General features: G+C 29.1%; 1 protein-coding gene across 1 annotated transcript; it reads left to right on the forward strand.

Annotated features, from left to right (window-relative positions):
• The first annotated feature begins 15804 nt into the window (after positions 1-15804).
• Positions 15805-16833, forward strand: LOC136080357 (histone-lysine N-methyltransferase SETMAR-like). Its single transcript, XM_065796973.1, has one exon. It carries the CDS (start codon positions 15805-15807, stop codon positions 16831-16833), a length of 1029 nt encoding a protein of 342 aa, XP_065653045.1.
• The last annotated feature ends 6166 nt before the right edge of the window (positions 16834-22999 follow it).

The raw sequence follows: 22999 nt of genomic DNA on the forward strand, positions 1-22999 counted from the left end.
GACGCTATGGAGTGTTCATACATCAACTGTGTATTGTTTCATGTACCTCAAAATAATACTTTTCTACCGCATTGAAATCTAAGTTTTAATCAAAAAAGTTGCAAAAAAAACTTGAGTATTAAAAATGTTTTAATATGCCGTCTTCGGATTTATTAACGATTTACGCCGTTTATAAGACTTTAAATAAGTTTCATTTTAAATCAAACCCACTAGCAATCTGATTTTGCTATTTTATATAAAACAGGAATTATTTGAGTTTTTTTATGTAAAAAGAATTAATTATATATATAATAATTACATTGGATTGCTTGTGGGTTTTATTTAACAAAGATTATTTTCCAAACTTACAAATTTACAAGCTTTTGATCAAATAAAACGTGTTGTAACTTTATATAATCTAAATGTGAGACGCATTTAAAATACCTAAAAAATTTTTTGACGTTATGTTGCGTCTTAGTTTACACTTATTATATAAGTGTCATGGTTTTTTTTTTTAATTAATATTTATAAGTTAAAAAAAACCATACTGGTATTTTTTTAAACTTTTAAAAATATACAAAAAATTAGTTCTAATTTTTTTTTATAACAAATTTGTCACGAAAACAACGTTTCGATTCGCGAAGTTGCAACTTTGCGATTTGAATTTTTTAACAAAAAAATATTTTTCTAAAACTTTTTTTAGTTACTATTGTCTTAAGAAATGTATCGTTGAATACCATAACTCATAAATGAATTACAGTATTTAACAAATTTGTTGAATTAACAGTATTGTAAATGCCCTGAATGCATTTGTCCAGACTATTGTAATAAAAAAAGTATTTAAAAAAAAAACTAACCCACAAGCAATCTAATTCCTTATATATATGATTTTTACTGTAACCATGTGGTATGTGGTGTCATGTATTTATTAAAAATTCATTCGCGAAATTAACGAGTCGCAAATTTAATTTATTTTACGTTACCTTACGTCTATCTTGATACTTGTTAGAGTGTAACCAAATAAGACATAATGTTACGTTAAAAAAATCCATTTACGTCACGTAATTTAGTTACGTCTCGAATCTATATTTAGTAACTTTACGTTACGTCTTATTTGGTTACACTTTATATAGTTAAAAAGAAAACTAATTGAGACGTAACGTTGCGAATTGAGAATTTTTTCTTTTTTCGTGACGAAGTAACCAATTGAGACGAAGCTATTTTACAATAAAAATAAAATAAAAGATGATTTTTAGCAATACGGCAATATAAAACAAACATTTACTGCATTATCAAGTTTATTTACTTAATATTTATTTAAAAGTTAGAGAATGTAACCTTGTTACCAATTGTAACCGATTAAGACGTAACGTAACTTTAAAATGTTATAGGGGAATTGTATAATTTTTGTATTCTGATTTTGCTTAATCACGTTTTTTTAAGATACTATCCTAATTCCACTTAGATGACTTTTTCAACTTTTTACCAAAATGTATGTCTTCAAATTGATTTGTTATTGTTATTTTGGAAAAGTAATTTTATTAAAAAAATAAAAAGTATCGATAAACTTGTTTGTTAGGGTGACAATTTTTTCACTTTGATATATTTTTTTAAAAAAATACAAACACACTGTGTATACTCATTACTTAATAGTTATCTACTTTATAGTTATCTACTATATAGTTATCTACTATATAGCTGTCTGCTATATAGTTAACTACTATATATTTATCTACTATATAGTTATATAATATATAGTTATCTACTATATAGCTATCTACTATATAGTTAACTACTATATATTTATTTACTATATAGTTATCTACTATATAGTTATATATAGGCACCTAATTGATAAATCCTGAAGTTTTTTAGTTTGTCAGACTGAATAATAAGCTAGAAAGCTAAGTACTCCACAAGATTCTTACAATCTTCTTTGGGGAAAGTGGGTGGATCACAATTTCAAGAATAAATTTAATATATGTTTTCGCCGTCAAGGACATATGATAAATTCCAGAAATAATTTTAAGAGTATTCTCATCCAACTTTTTAAAACTAGAAGCCATCACAAGTATATAAAAACGAGTCAAAAGATTCCATTACTTCTTAAAGTTTGGGGAAGGTGCCTTTTACGGACCCTTGGTGTTATCTCCATTTATTGATTTGTAAATATTTTTAACATGTACTTCATGTCTATGATGCCGAAATAACAGCCACTATGAAAGTTTATGAAATACTCTTGCCAATACTATAACTGCACCCTCTTTTTCTTATTAGTGTTTTGCTACTAAAGTATCAACACATACTGGGAATACTTGGTCTGAAACTTAAAAATATTCTACTAAATTTTGAATAACTAAAGCCTGATCAGATGCTTTATCTCTGTCACATGGGACAGTTTCTAAGAGAAGTTTGTCCTTGTGTTGAAATTTAGAACTATTACCAGACACAGCAATTCTATCTTTTATAACTTTTTACTGGATTTCCTTATATAAATGTAAAGCTAGTTTACTATTAAAGTAAAAGACAAGCTAAGAAAATGTGAGGCCTGCAGCAAAACATTTTTGCGATGCCTTTTTGAACAATGATTACGAGGGAGAATTTGGGGGCATGGAACACCCCTTTATTTTTTAAAAGGAATAAGTTATTTATGAAATAACTTCGAATAATAACAATAAATTTTATTCTTAAAGTTATTATAGACTTAAAAATGTAAAATAATAAATTTGTAAAAAATGTATGAACAATAAATTTGGTCTGACAGGATTTAAATCAATTAGAAAAACAGCTATATTTTTCTTTGTTGGTTTTTTAATAAATAATCAATTAATATATAAAGAAAACAACATATAATTGATGTTACTTGCACATGTTATTACTGCATTGATGATGTTTTCCGCAATTAGTCGGAAGGATGCTCATGGATAGGTTGATATTATGTAACATATACTTACATCTGAAAAATGAAAAAACAAAATTTTACAATAGAACCCTGGTGAAAAATTAGTTAAATATAAATTAATAAAAACTGGTAGTTCTTGTTAACCAATAAAAAATAATACAGAAATATTATACTGTAAATGCAGTTGTCGATGATAAGTTTATAAACTTGACTCATCTTATATGAATTGATACCGTTTGTATCTGTTATAGCATTCACTGCCTTGCCGTCCAACATGGTCATCTAAATTTTTATTTTTATTTTTGCTTTCTGGTTAGAGAAGGGGATTTCAATTTCAAAATCTTGAAGACTTTCTATTTGCTTCCTAACATCTAATTCTTCAGCTCTTGTTGACTCTTTTGTTTCTTTTTGGTATTGCAGGTGAAGAGGCCTGCAAAAGTGGTGGCTTGAAAGCATTGTGTTTAACCATACAGTGATGCCCCCTATTTCCAGTTTCAACAGACCAATTGCAGTTTGGAACAAGGATTTTTTTGTTTTCAACTCCTGTTGAAAGATCTGTGTCATCAAAACTTTGATTGTATACACTTTGAGATGAGGCTCCATCCATTCCAGCTTTTATATCGAATTTTCCAGTTGTTTCCGATTCATCTTAACACTCTGTATTAGATATGTTTATAATTCTTGATAAAGTTTGCATAATTTATCAAGAATGTAGGCGTACAAACACATAAACAACAATTATCCACTTTAATTATAAACCACTACACGTCATGTAACATTTAGCATAATATAATCACATCATGTTAACAACATCTGTATTCAAAATTCAAGAAATACGGACGAAACAATTTTCCAGGCATGATGTGAACTCTCAAATTTTTTTATTTAATTCTATTGTCAAATGAGGATGTGTTATAAAATATTACGGTTATTGTAGCTTGGGAACATGAAGAACCCAACAACGGCCCCCTTGAACCTTTTGAGAGGGGAGACAGTATTATAAACATAATTGTTTTCAAAACTTAAAATAAAATTTAATTTTATCAACTGAATTCAAATTTCATAAAAAAATCTTTTGGCGTTCAGAAGTAATGACCACGTCAGTTTACAACCCCCTCATTGTGGGGGGAGGGAAATATTTTACACAGATTTTTATTTTTTATACTAATGCCCATAAATTCATTTTGGGCAATTTGGGGCAACTGATTTTTTTTTAGTTATCCATGATAACATCCCCTAGTATAAAAAAAAAACATTTCAGGGTGGAACTCTGCGGAACTTTTGAGATATATTATTTTCAAAAACAATATTTATCGGAAAATTTATATTTTCTCCTAATATTTTAATTACTCATTTGGCAAAAGCTATATTCAATATTTTAAGCTTTTTACTTTTGAAAAAGATAAAAGAATGTCTAAATAAAGCTTTATGATTAAAAAAAAAAAAATTATGTAAATGAGTAAAAAAAAAAAAAAAATTAGAAAAGTATAAAAAGTTCGCGAATTTTAGCGATTTTTTTTTACCTTTTATTAATTAATGAAAATGGTTTATTAAAAAAATTTCACTTATGGACACTTTTTAAGCTTTTCGCTTCATAGTGCGCTGCCTCTATCAAACAATATTTTGTAGCTTTTTGGTCACTCATTCGTATTAGGTTTTTATTTGGACGAGAAAGTAGCAACCAAATAGAAGCAAAACATTGCTATCTTGTACGAATGAGAATCTTGTTTATATGTTTTTAATTAAATAGTAATTGAACATATTTCGCGGGTAATCAAATAGATATTTTAAGCATTTATATTATTATATTCATTTCAAATAAATATACAAAAATTACACAAAGATGTAATTTTTACATATTTTTGATAGGCGGCTGCTCATCGCAACAGCAGGACGTAAACAAAGACGTCAAAATAATATCGGCGCGACGTCTGTATCCGATCAAATAATGATGCAATTTTTACATAATTTTGATGAGCTGCTGCTCATCAGTGCGACGTAAACGAAGTTGTCAAAATAAAATCGTCTGCATCTGTACATTTTGTTTACGTCTAGCTGATGAGCAGCCGAATATCAAAATTACATTTTTTTTTTTTGTACATAAAACAGAAAACCTTATAAATTCTCCAAGAAGTATGCTTTAATGTTATTATTGGCTCGATGTTAGAGTTACTGTATAGTTTTGATTTCTTATTTATTATTGTAAATCTAGTGTTTTTAAATCAATTTAAAAGTCTTTAATTGGAAAACCTCAAGGAACATAAGCTGACCAGTTATTACTGAGATGATAACTGGTAAGCTTTTTTAAAAACACACTACTCAATTCTTATGACTGCCAGGTAGGAATAAAATATCGCTCAATTCTTTCGAGTATAGATGTCGATTTAGTACCGCTTTAATGGTAGCTTTAAAAAAGTTTGACTTTAACTTTGAATTTAAATTTTATATTTTCTGCACAAGCAAAATACATAATTGTAAAAATACATAATTTATATATTTACAGGTGTAAGAACAGGGGGCGGAGAGGCGAACTCCTCCTTCCCCAAATTTTGAAAATTTTTTGATTTTTTTATTCAAATTCTGATTTTGGCTGCCTTAGCCCCCTTATTTTCCGTTTTACGCCCCACTCCCTAACATTTTTAGCCTTTCTATGCTACACACACACACACACACACACACACACACACACACACACACACACACACACACACACACACACACACACACACACACACACACACACACACACACACACACACGCACGCACATTTATATATATATATTTTTAGATATATATATATATATATATATATATATATATATATATATATATATATATATATATATATATATATATATATATATATATATATATCTTTAGTTTTGATTTACTTTGTTTATCGGGCCGACGTCGGACCGATTAAATAAACTGACGCCGATCTAATACTGATATAAAAGATGTCGGCATAACATCAAGCCAACGTTCATGTGTTTTCTGGGATGTTAAAATATACGTTTTAGTTTTTTTATGAATAAAATTCATGATATCTAATTCAGATATTGATTTTATCTCATTTGAATATTTTCCAACAACGTTTTTAATCTTCTAAATCTTTTAAATCTAATCATAGTTCTCATCATTATAGTTTTGGGCATCTCAATTGGTCTCAATTTTTTCTAAATTGATCTCGATTGACTTTCTCTCAATTGATCTCAATTGACTTTTTTGTCTTATAATCTGTATACCTACGGTATTTCTCTTGTCTACATTCAGTCTTTGCTTCAAGTTCTTCATCTGAATGCCCGCTTATAAACTGCTTTCGATCATTTTTTTTTTACTTTACTCTCTTTGTTTCTTAGCAAATCTTGACTGAGTTATATGAGCTCTTTTATGTTGGGTTATCCAACTTTAAAAAGAGTCTCCATGCAGGGGCGGGTTTTGTCACGGAGGAGGAAGGGAGGGCTTCCACCCCCATGACCTCCCGCTAAAACCCGCCACTATCTTCATGATTGATTGAACTTCAGTGTCTTTCTTTTTTCTAAACTAGCAATTTTCTTTTGGTCATTGATACCAATACTTTGTGAATTTTCACAAATTTTGATAATATTTTATTCTCACCAATAATATAATTTTAAAGACTCCCAGATGTTCACTATTTATCTAAGAAGACACAATTCTCCATTTTCCTAATAACAAGTTTTTTTGTCTTTGCATTTTATGTTAAAATTTGATCCTACATAAAAATTTTGTCATATATATTTTTGAATTGCTTTAATCTTCTTCTAATCAAGTATGTTTTATGTTTATGTTTTAGTTATATTTAATTTATAAACAGATCAAATTAGAAAAGAGTAAGATGCAGTGTAATTAGTTGCGATATTTTAAAAAGAGTCACTGTATTGTTTATTATATTGTTTTACGGAATTCGTAGAAGACTAAAATAAGTCATATCCTCAAGAACCTTTGTAATTGGCAAAACACACATAAACATTGTATCTCTCATCGCACAATTACTTTTAATGTTTTGTGGTTTATGTTTTAGTTATATTTAATTTTTTTTTGTTTTCCTTTTTCTAATTATATTTTAATTTGTGTTTGTGCGTATATGTGTTGATGTGAATAATCTGCGTAAAATACTCTTTGATCTTAAATAGATTGTATTTTAGGTGGTTTTTTAGTTGATGATTATTGTAAATTTGTACGGTTTAAGTGTGAATAAAATATGTTCATGTTTTAATAGTTATTTTTGAGGTTTATGAGTTAATATAAATATGAATATAATATAAAATTGTTAATAGAATTTGTAAGAGAGTAAAGAAACAGTTTGTTTCATTGAGTAAAGAAAAGAAAAAAACATCTTAATCTTAGTGTTGTGTTTATGCGAGAAAATTACAAGCTATCTAGGCATAAACTCAATTATGAAATCATTCGATTCGTTTAAAACATATGATAGAACTTCAAATGCTGTATTTTGAATACAATAAACAAAAGTGGTTGCTGGAATGCAGAACAAAAAGCTGTAAATACATTTTCCAATTCTTTTTCATAGAACTGCTAATTCAGTTTATGACGCTTTAACCGTTGAAGATAAGCAAGATGCAAACAAAGTCGAACGAGTGTTGCGAGTGTGGATATATACAGTGCATGTGACCTTTTTACAAAAGTAAAAATTGCTTTTTTACAAAGCAAAAATTAAATGACGGAAAGAAACCTGATGTATTTTTGACTGATTTAAATTTTTTTTTTTCAATATTTTCAGAAGAGGCGTTTGTTTTGGAATTGCCCGATGTTTTATCATCAAGATTTTGAACAGTAGTAAATCCAATCAATATCATGTAACCCAAATCGAGAGCTGATTTTAGCAGCAATTGAAAAGATGACAGTAATGCATCTGGCGCTGTGTGTCAGCATCATGCTACAAAAATACACTTAGTATGTTAAAACTGCATATGGTTACACCACATTTCGAAGAATTATTTATACACAAAGAACTTATCTCTTAAGAAAATCTATCGGTGTTTTATATGTTTTGACAAAAGAAATGTGGATTTGAGATGCTTAAAGATGCAGGGAAACGAGGACAGAAGCAAGGAATTTGTGCAACCTTGCTTCTAAATAACATTGGAAATAGCATATTATCTATTATTCGTTTAAAAGTTAAAGGTATGGTGACGATAGCTATAGTTGATATGGGATGTTCAAAGACAATTTTAAATCTTAAGTTTGTTCAAAAATAAAAATAAAAGTTTAAACTCTAAAATGGTGGTGATTATTGAAGGAAAGATATATCAATTCATTGTATCCACGACTGAGACTATCGAGGTTAATGATATCAATGTATGAGATTCAGTTATTTTGGTAGATTTCCAACCAATAACAGTTGGTAAGAAGCATGAGTTTTGATGGTGGGGATGAGTTTTTACACTCGGCATGAGTTTCATTAAGTTATTGGGAGGAGTTTTAACTTCTTCATCAAAAGTAACGAAATTTGGGATCAGCTGTTGCGGAAAGGTACCCGAGAAAAAAAATCGGCCAATACTACTAGGAACCTGTTTAACTTCCTGCTAATCCTGCTAATACGGCTAATATTGGTAAGTTTTCGCTTAATACGGCTAAACTTAATAAGTTTCCCATTAGTCATGACTAATGAAATTCACGTTTATGAATTTCCTGCTAATCCTAGTAAGTTCCTACTAAGTACTTACCAGGATTAAACGAAATACTAAGTAAGTTCCTAGTAAGTTTTCAAAAATAAAATTTCGTCTTATTTGTTATACGCCATCTTTTATTTATTCACACGGAAGTTAAGTCAACTCTAAAACAACTTTTTCAGATTCAATAGTTGACTAATTAATTTTTGTAATTCTATAGTGGAAAAGCTCAAGAACATCTGGGAATGAATGCGTGGAATCAATAAATGAATGCAATTTATTTATTGATTCCTTTGTTAATGTTTTATAATGTGGTTTTAAATGTTAATTTTAACTCGACAAAAATTCTTGCATTTTCTGTATCTTTCTAGCATCTTTTGTAGTACAAATTCTAGCATTTTCTGATTCATAGTGATATGTATGGTGACTTGTTTTTTATTTCTGTTTTTTTTTGTCCTTATTTATGATTATATATATATATATATATATATATATATATATATATATATATATATATATATATATATATATATATATATATATATATACATATATATATATATATATATATATATATATATATATATATATATATATATATATATATATATAAAATTTTGTTGTTGTTTGGACATCAAGTATATATGGATGAAATGCTGGTTCATGTTTCTAATATATTCTCTCACCTTTAATAACTTTTTTTCTTACTACCTGCCAAATTTCATCGAAAAAAAAGCATACTCAGACACTTTAAAACTCTACTCCGATTAGGTACAATTTTGTTGGTGTTGGGACATCAAGTATGTATCAAAGGAATGCTGGGTTTTTTTTCTAATATATTCTCTCACCTTTAATAACTTTTTTTCTTACAACCTGCCAAATTTCATTGAAAAAAATGCTTACCTTAACATTATACTCTAATTAGATAACTTTTTAAGCTTCAATAATGCGATACAAGTCGCAGTGAGGAGGATTTTAATGTCATTATATTTACCATTATTTGAATATATTATATTTTATTTATAAAAAATAAACTTATTTCTGCTATCATGGGACCAAAAACAAAGTTTGGATTTTATAGTGAATGCAAAAAGTATTTAACTGCTAATTTTGAATTGTCGCAGATATACATTGATTCTAATACAGAGTGTAATACAGTTTGTAGAAATGGACATATTTTTTTATTATTTACAAAAAATAGTGATTCATTTCTCAAAACATCTCAACACGTAACTAGACATTTTAAGATAGAAACAAGTAAAAATCAGGTTAGAAGTCTCATAAATAAATCATTGAATTGGTCTAGAAATTATAGCAGGGCTGAGGACAGTAAGCGTTTTTATGAATTTTGCAATAAACCTTTTTTAAGCCATATATCAAGTTTGCCTAACCTTGTATTATCATCAGGCTTCTCAGATGTTTTATATACCAATACGAATGTTTTATCTCCTTTAAATAGTTGAACATCAACATCTGCAGGTTATAGCGAATGAGGCGTAACTAAACATATATTTAGAGAGAAATTACACCCTTTAAAACAAAAAAAGCTAACTCTTACAAATAATGTTGGAACAAGTTAGCACTTTTAAAAGCTGAATTAAACAGCATGCCATACCAACTACGTGTTCTAAGACAAAATGTTAAACAAAAAGAAAAAATAATTAAAGCTTTAAGGGCAGAAATACAAGATCTGAAAATACACAGACAAAAAAAATAAAATTACAGTGAGCAGATTCGTCACTTTAAAGCTAAAAAAAAAAGCTTTGAAATTAAATGAAAAACATAAGTTAAGGCAACTCAAAACTAAGCATAATGCTGCTGTTTTTTACAAGTAACAGGGTAATTGCTAGTTTGGAGAATAATTTGCTCCAGATTAAGGAGGAAAGAAATGTAATTATGCCAGAAGATGAAAAAACAAATTTATTACAAATAAGAATAATAATTTATAATATGCTGTTGTGTAATATAACCAACAAGTAACATTCCATATCTTTTGAGCAAAATAGGGCATTATATGGGTGTTATTTTTAATAATATTCCTCATCGAAGTACTGTTGAGCAAAGAGCTCGTGAACTTGGCAGTATTTCAGATTTGCAAGCAGTAGAGTGGGCTATGCATAATAATAATCTTACTCTTGGGTTTGATTAATAGCATTAACTTAACATCTTAAGATAAATGTCTTGTGTTTGCTCTAGATCAGTTATCATGAGAAACAGCATTTGATTATGAAAGTCATATATGCACTTCAATTGATTATATGGCATTTGTTTATTCAGATTTTTACCAAAGTAGCTTTGATGAATGTCATAACTCGATTATTGAAAATATATCTAACACAATGTCAGACAGAGTTGCAGTCAACCATCTTACTATAAGCAAAGTTTGTGCAACCTGGGGCAAGAATTTGAATGAGCTGAACTGCCATTTGCACCCTCTTGACACAATTGCAGTTTCATGTCGCTTGAGTGTGCAGTTTAATGTTGCTTGAATGTTCTCTTGAGTGTGGGAGTTGTTAGTTATTTGTAAATGATTGAATGGTAGTTAAAATTGTTTCAGCCATGAACAAAATGAGGTTTATAGATGTCAAAGGTGATCCAAAGAGATTTGTAAATTTTTTAAATGAAAACGATCTACTACGAAGTATTATTCCTAGATATCATGAAAATCGGCTTCATAGTCTTTTTCATAATTGTTTCATTTTTATCAAGCATTACAGTGAGTTTAAACATTTCCTCACTGTTGGAACAGTAAAATGTAAAATTTTGCAATTCTAAGAGAGGCATTTTGTAATAAAACTACAATAAAAGAAATGTGTGGGCTTGCATTGTTTGGAAAACTACTTACTTAGCCTTGAAAAAAAAATTTTATGTTTTAGGTGAGGATGCAACTTTTGATCATGTTTTTGGTAGCCAGTTAGTGATAAAAAGTTTTGCTAATAATTACAAATAGTAAATCTGATACAGCTGCTCAGTTTTGCAGAAGAACAGATCTTTTTGGGAATACTCTTGCCCCTAACATTTTAAAATCAATATGTGCTCCATTGCTAACCACTAGCACTCGTATAAGCTTCATTGATAACCAGCTTAAAAAAATGACTTTGTCTTGAAGCGACAATATAAAAGGTATTTCTCACTTTCTATTACACTAAAGACACTCTAGACACTAAAGGAGGTAAGAGGCGCAAAAAGGAGGAACTTGGTAGATATATCTTAATGATGTTGTAAATTTGTTTTTTTAAATGGTTTTTTACTAAATGAACGCTATTTTTTATAATTTTTATTAAACTTATCTCATATTAAAAGTTTTAAAAATTAAATTTACTAGCTTCATCCATGTCATTACTGCCATTATTCATCCAGAGTGAAAACCAAGACCTCCTTGGTAAGTTTTTTACTGTGTTTTAATTTTTGTTTTTCATTTTAATCTTTCGAACACTCATTTAATATTTTTGTTTTAAATATAGACTTGTCTAGGAGTGATTTCTTTATTTGGCGCCAAAGCCACCCTGGGCCTAAATCAAAAAAGGCCTTCCGCATATGGGCCTGATGATGGAAGAGGGGTGGCAGAGGTTTCAGGAATGTAGTTATTAACAACTATAAATATACTTATTAATAAGTTTACATAGATTCACTTAGCTGAATCTATACACACTTCTTGATAGGTGTATGTATAGTGTGTATGTATATATTTATTAAGTTGATACTTGTATATAATCTTTTTGTATAATAATTTTTGTATATTAATTTTTGTATATAGTTAAGTTTGATTTTATTATGAAAATTTTGTGTTTTATATAAATACTATTTATTATTACAAAAACATAATATTTAAGTTTTAACCCACCCTACCCAAGGTGTGAGAGGTGTAGAGCTTCCAAATAATATCCTCTTGCACCCTTTTCACACATTTATCCCTAAAACCTTTCTTTCTTTTGATACTAAATTGCATGCATTTTTATATGAAGATACAAAGTAATAATCTTGATACTGGGTCAGAGGGTGCGCCCGAAGCCAAAAGTACTTCTAGCCTATCAACCTAAAGTATCCAAATCATATTTGATGGTACCCTGTCAGCGGCGGTTTTAAGCACAGGCAAAGCAGGCATTTGCCGGTGGCCTCGCGCTCAGGTGGCCTCGCATTTTTTTTCTTAGTACAAGTAATATAAAAAAATTTTCTTAGTACAATAAATATAAACAACGAAACTCATTTATTAAAATTCAATATAATGTATGCGTACAGTATTTTTATAAACAGTATTTTTATAAATCTATTATTATGTATGTAGCAATTTTTTTTTGCGTTATACATAATGCCTGGCAACCATATGAAAGAGTATGCGATTTCTAGTCTCATATACATTGACAATGACTGTGACAAATATATCTTTGCCCATATACACCTACACGTCTAAAAGGCTTTTTCCATTCTTCTATCTGAATGACTTTTTGTTTGTTTGTTTATTTATTTTATATAATATTGTCTTTACATTTTTACTGTTGCACAAGACATAATCTGAGCAGTGATGGGATGTTAAGCTGGTTCCGGGTATTTGTTGTAGCGGTTTCTCTTTGAGCCATAGATCAGTGTTTATTCCATGTATAGGTGTTTTATCCATTGTGGATTCGATGAAGTATGGCTACATTTGCTAACAGTTATTGACAATAGTCCCATAAGCGGGGCTTATGGGACAATTGAATGGGATTATGGGACCTCCCTGGGAATATCCTTGGTGAGTTAGTGAAGTCTAAAGTTGGAGACTCTCCTTGCATTGCTGTTAAAGCCATCTTGCGTTCTTTGATTTACGACTGGCACTTCCCTTATTACTGTTGTGGCTTTTATATTCACTCCTTACGCTGGCTTTTGATTAGACTCGACGTTATAGAACTTACAACAAAGACTGATTTTTCTTTTATTAATTTATCACATTTACATACTATTTTTATTATTTTACATTAATGTTTTCATGAGGACGCTTGTTCCTTCCTTCTGACTTTGAGTCTTTATGCATTTTATGAGTTGAGTTCTTTATGTACATTTTAATATACAAAATCCTGGTACGTTTTTGGTTTTATATTGAAAAGATTTGTTGTTTCTGTAGTATTACATTTGTTTGACGTCGCTATGCCATTTTTGTTTTTGTGAGCACTTTAATGTCTTCATTAATGATCTTTTTATTTTTCCTGACAACAATTTTGTTTTTAGTTTCTCGTTTGTTATAGTTTGTTATATTGCTATAGCTATAGTATGATTGTTGTTGGTATAAAAAATGTTGTGTTATGATTGTGTGCGAGTTACAATTTTTCGGTATAATGTAAGTAATGAATGATGTAAAAAACCAAATTAAAAACTCATAAAAACTTTCAAATTAAAACTCATAAAAAACTATTTACGTTCCACTATGGGTCAAGACCGCTTATCTGCATAAGCTTTAATTTCCATTGAAAATAAAATAAGTCGGTCCTTGGACCGTTCTGATTTAATTGATGAGTTTGCGTCTTTAAAAGTCAGAAAGGTTAAGTTTTAAGTCAATGTAATCGATCCTCCTAAAATCTGCGAAAAAAATAAATGGTATCGCATTTTGAGTAGTCTTATTAGTGCGTCCTCATCCAAAATAAAAAAAATACTTAATGTACATTTAAAACCTATGTGCGTTTTTTGCTTCGTTACGTTCTAATAAATATCCAAAACACAATAGAGCACAAGAATTAAAAACTTAACTAATATAATAGGAAACTTGTCTATGGCCTCGCATATGGTAAATCCGCCACTGTACCCTGTTAGAATATATTAAAAAAATGCAAATAAAAATTATGAACTTCAATTAAATAATAATATTTTCTTTAAAAAATCTACATTTTTCAATATAATAAAGAGTTTTGTAGATGCCCCTCTAGCGCCCATTGTACACCCTTTGTATATATTGCTCTTTGTTAGACCTATGTTTTGATACCAAGTTGTATGTATTTCGATAAGAATTGACCAAGTTATGACGTTTTAAGTTAAAAAACCCTCAAATCTGATCACAGTTTCTTCAAGAAATCCATATATCAAAAATTCGGTACTCAAAATGCTATAACTTTTTGTAGAATTGTTCAATTTTGATAAATTTTTCACCTATAAAATACTGAATTAAAAACCTTTCTAATGATATATAACAATCTAGCGTTTGATTAATTAAAAAATTTCATGTCACGTACCAATATATATAATTTATATATATATATATATATATATATATATATATATATATATATATATATATATATATATATATATATATATATATATATATATATATATATATATATATATATATATATATATATATATATATATATATATATATATATATATATTAGTATAAATATATAAACAAAAGTCTTAAAAGATATTTATAAAAATTTTATACTTGTTTCAACAAAAGATATATCTTGTTATCAATAAATTTATTTATTGATAACAAGATATTTATTTATACGGTGTTACATATATGTATATATATATACATATATACTATATGCATATATAAATATATATATATATATATATATATATATATATATATATATAAATATATAGATATATAGATAGATAGATATAATATAGATTTTTAAACATTTGTCTGCATGATCCATTATTTTAAATTCTTATGTAAAGGGTTTGAGTGGGGTATACTCTGCATGCTTCATAAACCTATTGAAAAGTATGTGCAATACTCTGTTAGATGAGGTTTTGTCCTTTTTAAAAAGAAGATTACCAATGAGATTTCCAGCTACTCTACAGTATTTCTAAAAAAACCTTTTTTTAATGACGTGAAATTGATGACAATCTATTATGCTCTAAGTTAGGTACACTTTATTGTAAAATATGTTATTAATTTACATAATATTTAACAATAATATAATATAAATAATATATAGTATAATTACAATAGTATATTTAATATATAACAAAATATTTTAAAACAAATATATATATATATATATATATTCATATATATATATATATATATATATATATATATATATATATATATATATATATATATATGTATATATATATATATATATATATATATATATACATTAGTTAACCAAAAAAGTTCGTGCGGTTTTTGGTAATTGAATTGTTTTTAGCATTTTTTACAACACCCACATTGCACAAGGCAAGTAGCTTTGTTGCGTAATAGAACGCGTGTGTCACGCGCAGTTGCTGCATATATAGTGTAGGCTTGTAACGAGCTTACAGGAAAGGTTTTGTGTAAAGAAAGGATGGCAACCCAACCAACGATTATTCGATCTTGCTTACTTTACTGGTTCAAACTTGGAAGGAATGCAACACAAGCGGCCAAAAACATTTGCACAGCATTTGGAGAAGGTACAGTAAGTGAACGCACAGCACAGAAGTGGTTTCAGCGATTCTCTTCGGGAGATGAGTCTATCGAAGACCTGCCGCGTTCTAGACGCCCATTGTTGGTTGATGAGGATGAACTGAAGGACGCTGTCGAGTCTGACTCCAGCCAAACTTGCCAAGAACTTGCAGTGAGGTTTGCTGTGAGTGTTGAAACCATCCGCCTGCATCTGCATGCGATTGGGAAAGCGTGGAAGCTGAGTCGGTGGGTTCCGCACAAGCTGTCGATCGACAACAAGAAGCAACGGCTTACGATCTGCACATCACTCTTATCACGCCACAATGTTGAGCCTTTTCTTGATCGTTTATTGACATGCGACGAAAAATGGATTGTGTACAACAATACCAAGCGTTGCTACCATTGGTTGTCCCCCGATGACCCCATCCCAAAGACACCCAAGCCCAATCTCCACGAGCGGAAGGTTTTGCTCTGCATTTGGTGGACTACAGCTGGTGTGGTGCATTACGAGCTGCTCCCAACAGGCCAAACCATTACTGGACTGGTCTACTCAGCACAGCTGCAACGAGTTCACGACCTGTTGCTTGTAAAGCAGCCTGCACTGGTGCACAGGAGAGGAGTTCTGCTTCTCCACGACAACGCGAGACCGCACACCGCTCGCGTGACTCAGGACAAGCTCCAAAGCCTTGGTTGGGAGAGTTTGCCTCATCCACCATCCTCGCCAGACCTCTCCCCTACTGATTTCCATTTTTTCCTTTCCCTGGGAAATCATTTAAAAGGACAGCAGTTCCGAGACCAGGACACGGTTGAAATGGAGTTGAAAGCTTTTATAGACTCAAAGGACCGAGAATTTTTTAGAAGTGGAATAAATAAGCTTGTTTTACGTTGGGAAAAGGTTTTAGATGCTAATGGTGACTATTTTGATGAATAAATGTACTTACTTTTGTCGTTTTGTGTGTTTTTATTATATACGGAAAAACCGCACGAACTTTTTTGGTTACCTGATATATATATATATGATTTATATATGATTTATATAAACTCATAATAATATATATTTACTCGGCATATATATAGGAAGCAGCACGAATATTTAAATACTTATATATTTAAATACGTACATATTTTGTAGACATTTTTTCATATTTTCATACTCTTATATTTTTAATTTTTATAGCTATGGAAAAATGGTAATGAAACCTTTTTATCATTCTAAAATTATGGTGAGTTAAAAATGCGTTTTTTATTGTAAAATATTTGTTATTAAGTTATTGAATTACATTACTATTATTATAAATTTCGTTATAGATACAGTTATGGTCATAAAAGATCAAGACAAATCCTATGGGTGCAATTATTTTACTGGCACCTGCGAAATTACCAAAAGTACTGACCATCGCTATTTATTGTATTTTTCTAAATGTTTTAGTTAAACAACTTAACACTTTATTATTTGTTATTTTTATTATTGTTTTATAAATAAGCGTCCTCGTTGCTAAGGCGACTAGTTAAATTAGATTTGTAGGGTTATTTTTTCAAGGATTATTTATGTTTAAGTAAAAATAGAATATTATGTCCATCCGCTTGTATGAATGTGGAAAAGTCAACATGTTAAGCTGTCATCGAGCATGTAGATGAATTTTACGGCCGATTTATTTTATGAGCCAGTAACATATTCGGTACCATCATCAAACCATTTCACGTTTGGAAAATTAAAATCACCACAGATAAGTGTTGAACTAAACTTTTTAAAGTCAGCAAGTAGCTTTGTCTTGTTGATACTTTTTCTAATTATAATATCAGTTGACAGATCATTTGTGTATCTTGAGATAGACGGTGGTTGGTATAAACAGCCTATAAACTGCTTTCATTGCTTATGCTTATCAAACGCCAAGTTTACTAGCAGTTTGTGTCTATTAGTTCTTTTTAATCAGTTTTAACAAGAAGGAGGTCTTTGCTAATGTTAATTGCAATTTCTCCATGATAACCTTCTCTATCTTTAATGAAGACTTAATAACCTTCCAGCTGCGGAACGGATCGGCTCGTGAACGATGTTTCACTTACAAAAATCATGTGCGGGCAGTTAACCAAGACATATGCTGTGAGTTCGTTAAGTTTGTTTGCGTTTAGCAAAGTTGCATTAGTGTATACACATCTTATACGCTTATCATTTATTTGATGATTTAGGGCGTTGTATTTTTCTGCTATCAAGTTATTAATAGGTACTTGCTACTTGTTGTTGCAATCAGGTTGATATTGGATGACAAAGTTGCGACTTAGTTTGGCAAACTGAGATGTTGGGCGTTGATTAATAATATAGTTGAGTTGTTAACAGAAGACAAAATTGTGGCACTGTTTGGAAAATCTAGTTGGTGACTGTGTTTGATATTCGTTGCTGCGTTTATGTTGTTATTTAATGACAAAGTTGCTGCACAATTAGGCAGGTCGTGTTGTGGATGTTGGAAGTTGTTTATTGCTGCAATTGAGTTGTTCATTGGCCAGGAGTTTGCAACGAGTATTTTCTTTTTTAGATGTCAATGAGCCCGCAACATTTTTTAATGTTCGCTTCTTTTGATATAAATTTGATTGGTCTTTTTTGTGAGGCACCCAGACGAGTACACCATTGCATATCCCACAGTTGTAGCGCTTTCTATTTCTTCTTTTTTTGTATCTCACAGATTTTTCGATTTCTAGTTTGACGTGAGTTTGCTGTTGCGTAAAGTACGTTCTATTCTAAGTCGCTTTTCTACGTTACAGTTGTCTTTGTTTTACCTCTATTGATGTATACGTTGTCGCAGCCATCCTTTGCTCTAAGGTTATTACCTCTTTTAAAAATTAGATTTGGTTGTCGTTGTTGTCAATTACTATTATTGTTAATGGGGGAAGTTTTGTTGCATTTGTCATTTGTCATTTTTGTGCCTGCTTGTAGCATTCATTGCTTAGTTTGATGAGTCTAATTGCTGCTATTTTTTTATTCTGCGTATACTTTCGATGATTTCTTTTTTTAAGTCCGAGGGTAACTTTCAGTGGTTTAATGTTTTCTTTATCTTTTTTTTTTCTTTCTTCTAGATCTTCTGAATCGCATTCTTTAACTTCGGTTACGGTTACAATACGTTCAATTTTTCCTCTTTTGTTCAGTTCTTGAGTAACATGTACAATAATAGCTTTATCGCTATCTATCATCTTTGTGTCGCTTTTTAAATTTTCGCTAAAGTGACTGGGTTTGTTACTCCACTACTTGATGGCTCCACTTGTTTAGGGACGGCAAATATTCTTTTTCAAAATCAACTTCTTTTTGTTTTAAAGCTGCAATCGTCTCTTCGTTTTTTGTTATGTGGACTTTTAAGAAGCTGATCTCATTACCAAAGTTCAGCATATCAATCAAAAATTGAGTTTTTTTGACTTTGGTAAGAGTTTGATCAAGCTTGATTTGATAGTTTCAAAATATCTGCATCTATTGACGCCATAGTTCTGCATTTTTATGGGGTTGCTGTTTCAAAGTTATCTCATCTAAAGTTGTTATCAGTAATTACATTATGTATGTAATGAGATATTATATTATGAGTTGATAAATCTTTTTAATGCAAATAGAACTGTTAGTTTTTTGTGTTTTTTTCCTTTATGTATTTTTTATAATAGTATTTTATTTAAGTGCATTTTATAAATTTAATAAATTCTTATGCTTTTTTTTTTTCTTGATAAAACGTTGTGTTTTATATATATTTCTTTTAAAAAATACTATTCAATGATGTGTAGCGACAAACCCCACTCCCTTCTTCCCGCAAAATTATAATCCGGATACATAAATTGCTTTTGCTTCAACAGCAAATAGACGTAAACAAACGGTCTTGAAACGTCGTTGCCCTTAAATGTGTTTTAATTCTTTTTAACTTGATGAAAAATCTTTTTGTAGTTGCCATGCTAACGGGTAATGTCAAATTTAGTAATAAGTGTTAGTATATCTACCATAACATATTGTGATACAAGTTGCTCATTCAAAAATTTATTTGTAATATTACAATTGTAATAATCGGGCACGGAATATTTTCTCCTAAAACCCTAACTTTATAACTGCCCCAAACCAAAATTTTATTCGATGCAACATCACTCCTCCGAATTTTCTTTCTAAATCAGTCGATGTACGTACAAAAACTTATCCGTATTTTCGCACTTTATTCCAGCACTTACCAGTTAAAAGATCACGCATTTTACCAATGCCCTGAAATTTTTAACATTTGAACAAATCTGAAATACTGTGTACATCTTTAATCTCCGTTTTGAATTTTTTCTTTCCTTTGAGAAAAAGACGTTCGCTAACTGCAAAGTAAAAAAAATATAGTTAAATAAAAGCAGCCCTGGCGCAGTGGTTAAAGTTCTGGCTCAGAACCCAAAGATCCCGAGTTCTACTTCCCTGCACAACTGGGCGCAATATAGTTGCACTTAATCAGAGTATATGCTTGAAATGTGTTGAATCATTACGATCGGCATAAAAAGTTCATAAAATGATTTTTATTAAAAAATATTTAAAAGTTATCTTATATTAAACATTTATTATACATGATCGTTCCGTATACCCCTAAACACAACTTAATCTACTGACGTTTACACTTACAGACATTTGTAAGTAAGCGATACAAATGGAATTTTTACTTAATTCTGGTTAATTACTTTAAATTATTCAGAAGCTAAAAAGATATGCTATAACATTCAAATTTTTAATACATGTTGTATTCATATAGTATTTTTAAATGACTATTGTTAAAAATTATATTGATACTATTTACTTTATTTCTTTAAATGTAAATATTTATGAAAGTTTTTTTTCTTTTTATTATATTGGAATTGTACATAGTATTTTTAACAATCTTATTCTATTTTAAACTTGTAAAGCCCACATAAGGGCTCTATGAAAAGATTGTGGTGACTTTAGTCATCCATTTGAAAAAAGGTTTTGTCAAATATGTATGATAGAAGAGAAACCCCAAAAACACACCAAAAAAAAAAAAGGTTTACAACACAGGTACATTTGATTTCATAAAACTTTCAAATTGCTCAACCCTCTAATAAAGTAATATTAAATTTTGATAGTGATGAAGATGATGATGATGATTATCATTTAATGATGATGATATATCTAATGATTTAAAGTGAATTTTACAATGTTTTTATGCACATTTATTGATAAAGCCGGTAGCTTATTTTACGATTTCACGACTTACAAATCGAAACTTAATTTTTTAAAATGAAGATTTTACCTTGTTAAAAACTAGACGATTTAATTGACCAGTTTTTAACAAGTTAGAATCTTCTATAATAGATTTATAATGCTGTGTACCGTATTCGTTTAACAATTTTTATACAAAGAACGTCTTTGTAAACGATTATCATAGTTTCCATATTAGTCACCGCATAGTTTTATAAAATTACCTTTTATTAAAATTACCTCTTAATAAGTAATTCTTTTAATCTTAAATTTAGAAGAATTTTATAGTTTTTAAGAAAGGAGGAATGTATTTTATAAGATATTTAAAAAAAATTTATATACTTGTGATGAGTTTTTTTAACTTTTCAAAAAAGCGTTAATTAGGCACTAATTTAGGCAATATAATTTACAAATATCAATTAATGCATAAGGAGAGAAATCTAGAGAAGTTTTTTATAATAGGAAATTATGAATGAAAGTTATAATTTTATATATAAAAGAAAAACACTTGGTTTTTAATATTACTACTAATTAAGGTAAAAGCCAAATTTGGGGTTTACAATTATCTGACTACTCTCCCGTTGGGACTTTTTGAATGCGTATGCGCATTAATTATGGAATTAAGAAACTTAAAAAATAGTATTAAAATATTTCTATTTCTGTGCGTGATTTTTTATTTTCCTTTGATTTTTTACTTTGCTTTTACAATTAGATGCTGGGACTTTTTACAATACGCATACTGTTATGATTTTCTCAAAGAACAAAAATGTTTTTATTAAATTTTAGACCAGCTGAATTTTTAAATATATATATTTTTATCACTTAATTTATTTTGTGTGTTAATGCCACAATAGTTTTGAAAAACATTAACTGTTTTAAACGCATAAGCGTTTTGAAAATTATTTAACAATAATTTTCAAAACGCTATACTCAAGCAAGAAATATCCGATGACTGCTATCTCTCACTGAAAATATTTTGAACTTGAGTTGTAGAAATATAATATTTCACTAGAGAGACTCACAAGAAATTTATTTTCATAAAAATAACAACACGATATCGACATTTATTCGCAATTTCTTTGCGTGACATTCGTGCGTGATCATACTGGAAATGCATTTAAACTCTATGACACATTGCGCAATCCTGTAACTTTCTGGAAATCTTTACTAATAAATAAAATATAATTTAAAAAAGTATGCTGTTGAAACTTTGATTTTCCGAAGAATTTAAATTTATTTATCTAGTAACTAAAATTTGCCCTTTTTTTACATAATTTATTCTTTGATAACATTACTAATGTACTATTTGTTGTTTACAAAATATTTATACAGACTAGAATAAAGTGAGAATAAATTGAAGATTGCCAGTTTTATATTTATGAAAATATTAGACAAAACTTATACGAGTTTTTGAGCGTGATTTTTTAGAAATGCTCATTATGCTTCGTATAATATTTGATGAGTTTGATGAGCCAACTGAGATGCTTAATCTTAAATGTTCAAAGGACGTTGTTAATACGCTCACGATGAGGTTGTCAAATATATTATATTATATATATAATATATAAAGATATTATATATTCTATTAAAATCTTTATAAATCTCTAAAATAAAATCTAACTATTATAATTATAAAAAATTTTTTTTAATTTAAAATTTTAAATAAAAAATTTTTTATTTATAATTATATAACGGAAAAAAATAATAATAATAAATAAACAATGTTTATAACTATAAATAAACAAATTTTTTAAATCAATATGAGTATATTCATCTTATGTTTTTGATCTGTTTTTAGAATTATTAAAGATCATTACTGGTAATAAAATCATCATTTACAAATTTTCTGTTTGAAGACGATGAATTGAAAATCTAAACAGATTATTTCTCGGTC

The sequence above is a fragment of the Hydra vulgaris genome, chromosome 05 (assembly GCF_038396675.1).
Source record: "Hydra vulgaris chromosome 05, alternate assembly HydraT2T_AEP".
Classification (NCBI taxonomy): domain Eukaryota; kingdom Metazoa; phylum Cnidaria; class Hydrozoa; order Anthoathecata; family Hydridae; genus Hydra; species Hydra vulgaris.

Excerpts from the sequence above, each read along its gene's own strand:
- LOC136080357 (XM_065796973.1), top strand. The coding sequence starts at position 15,805 with ATGGCAACCCAACCAACGATTATTCGATCTTGCTTACTTTACTGGTTC.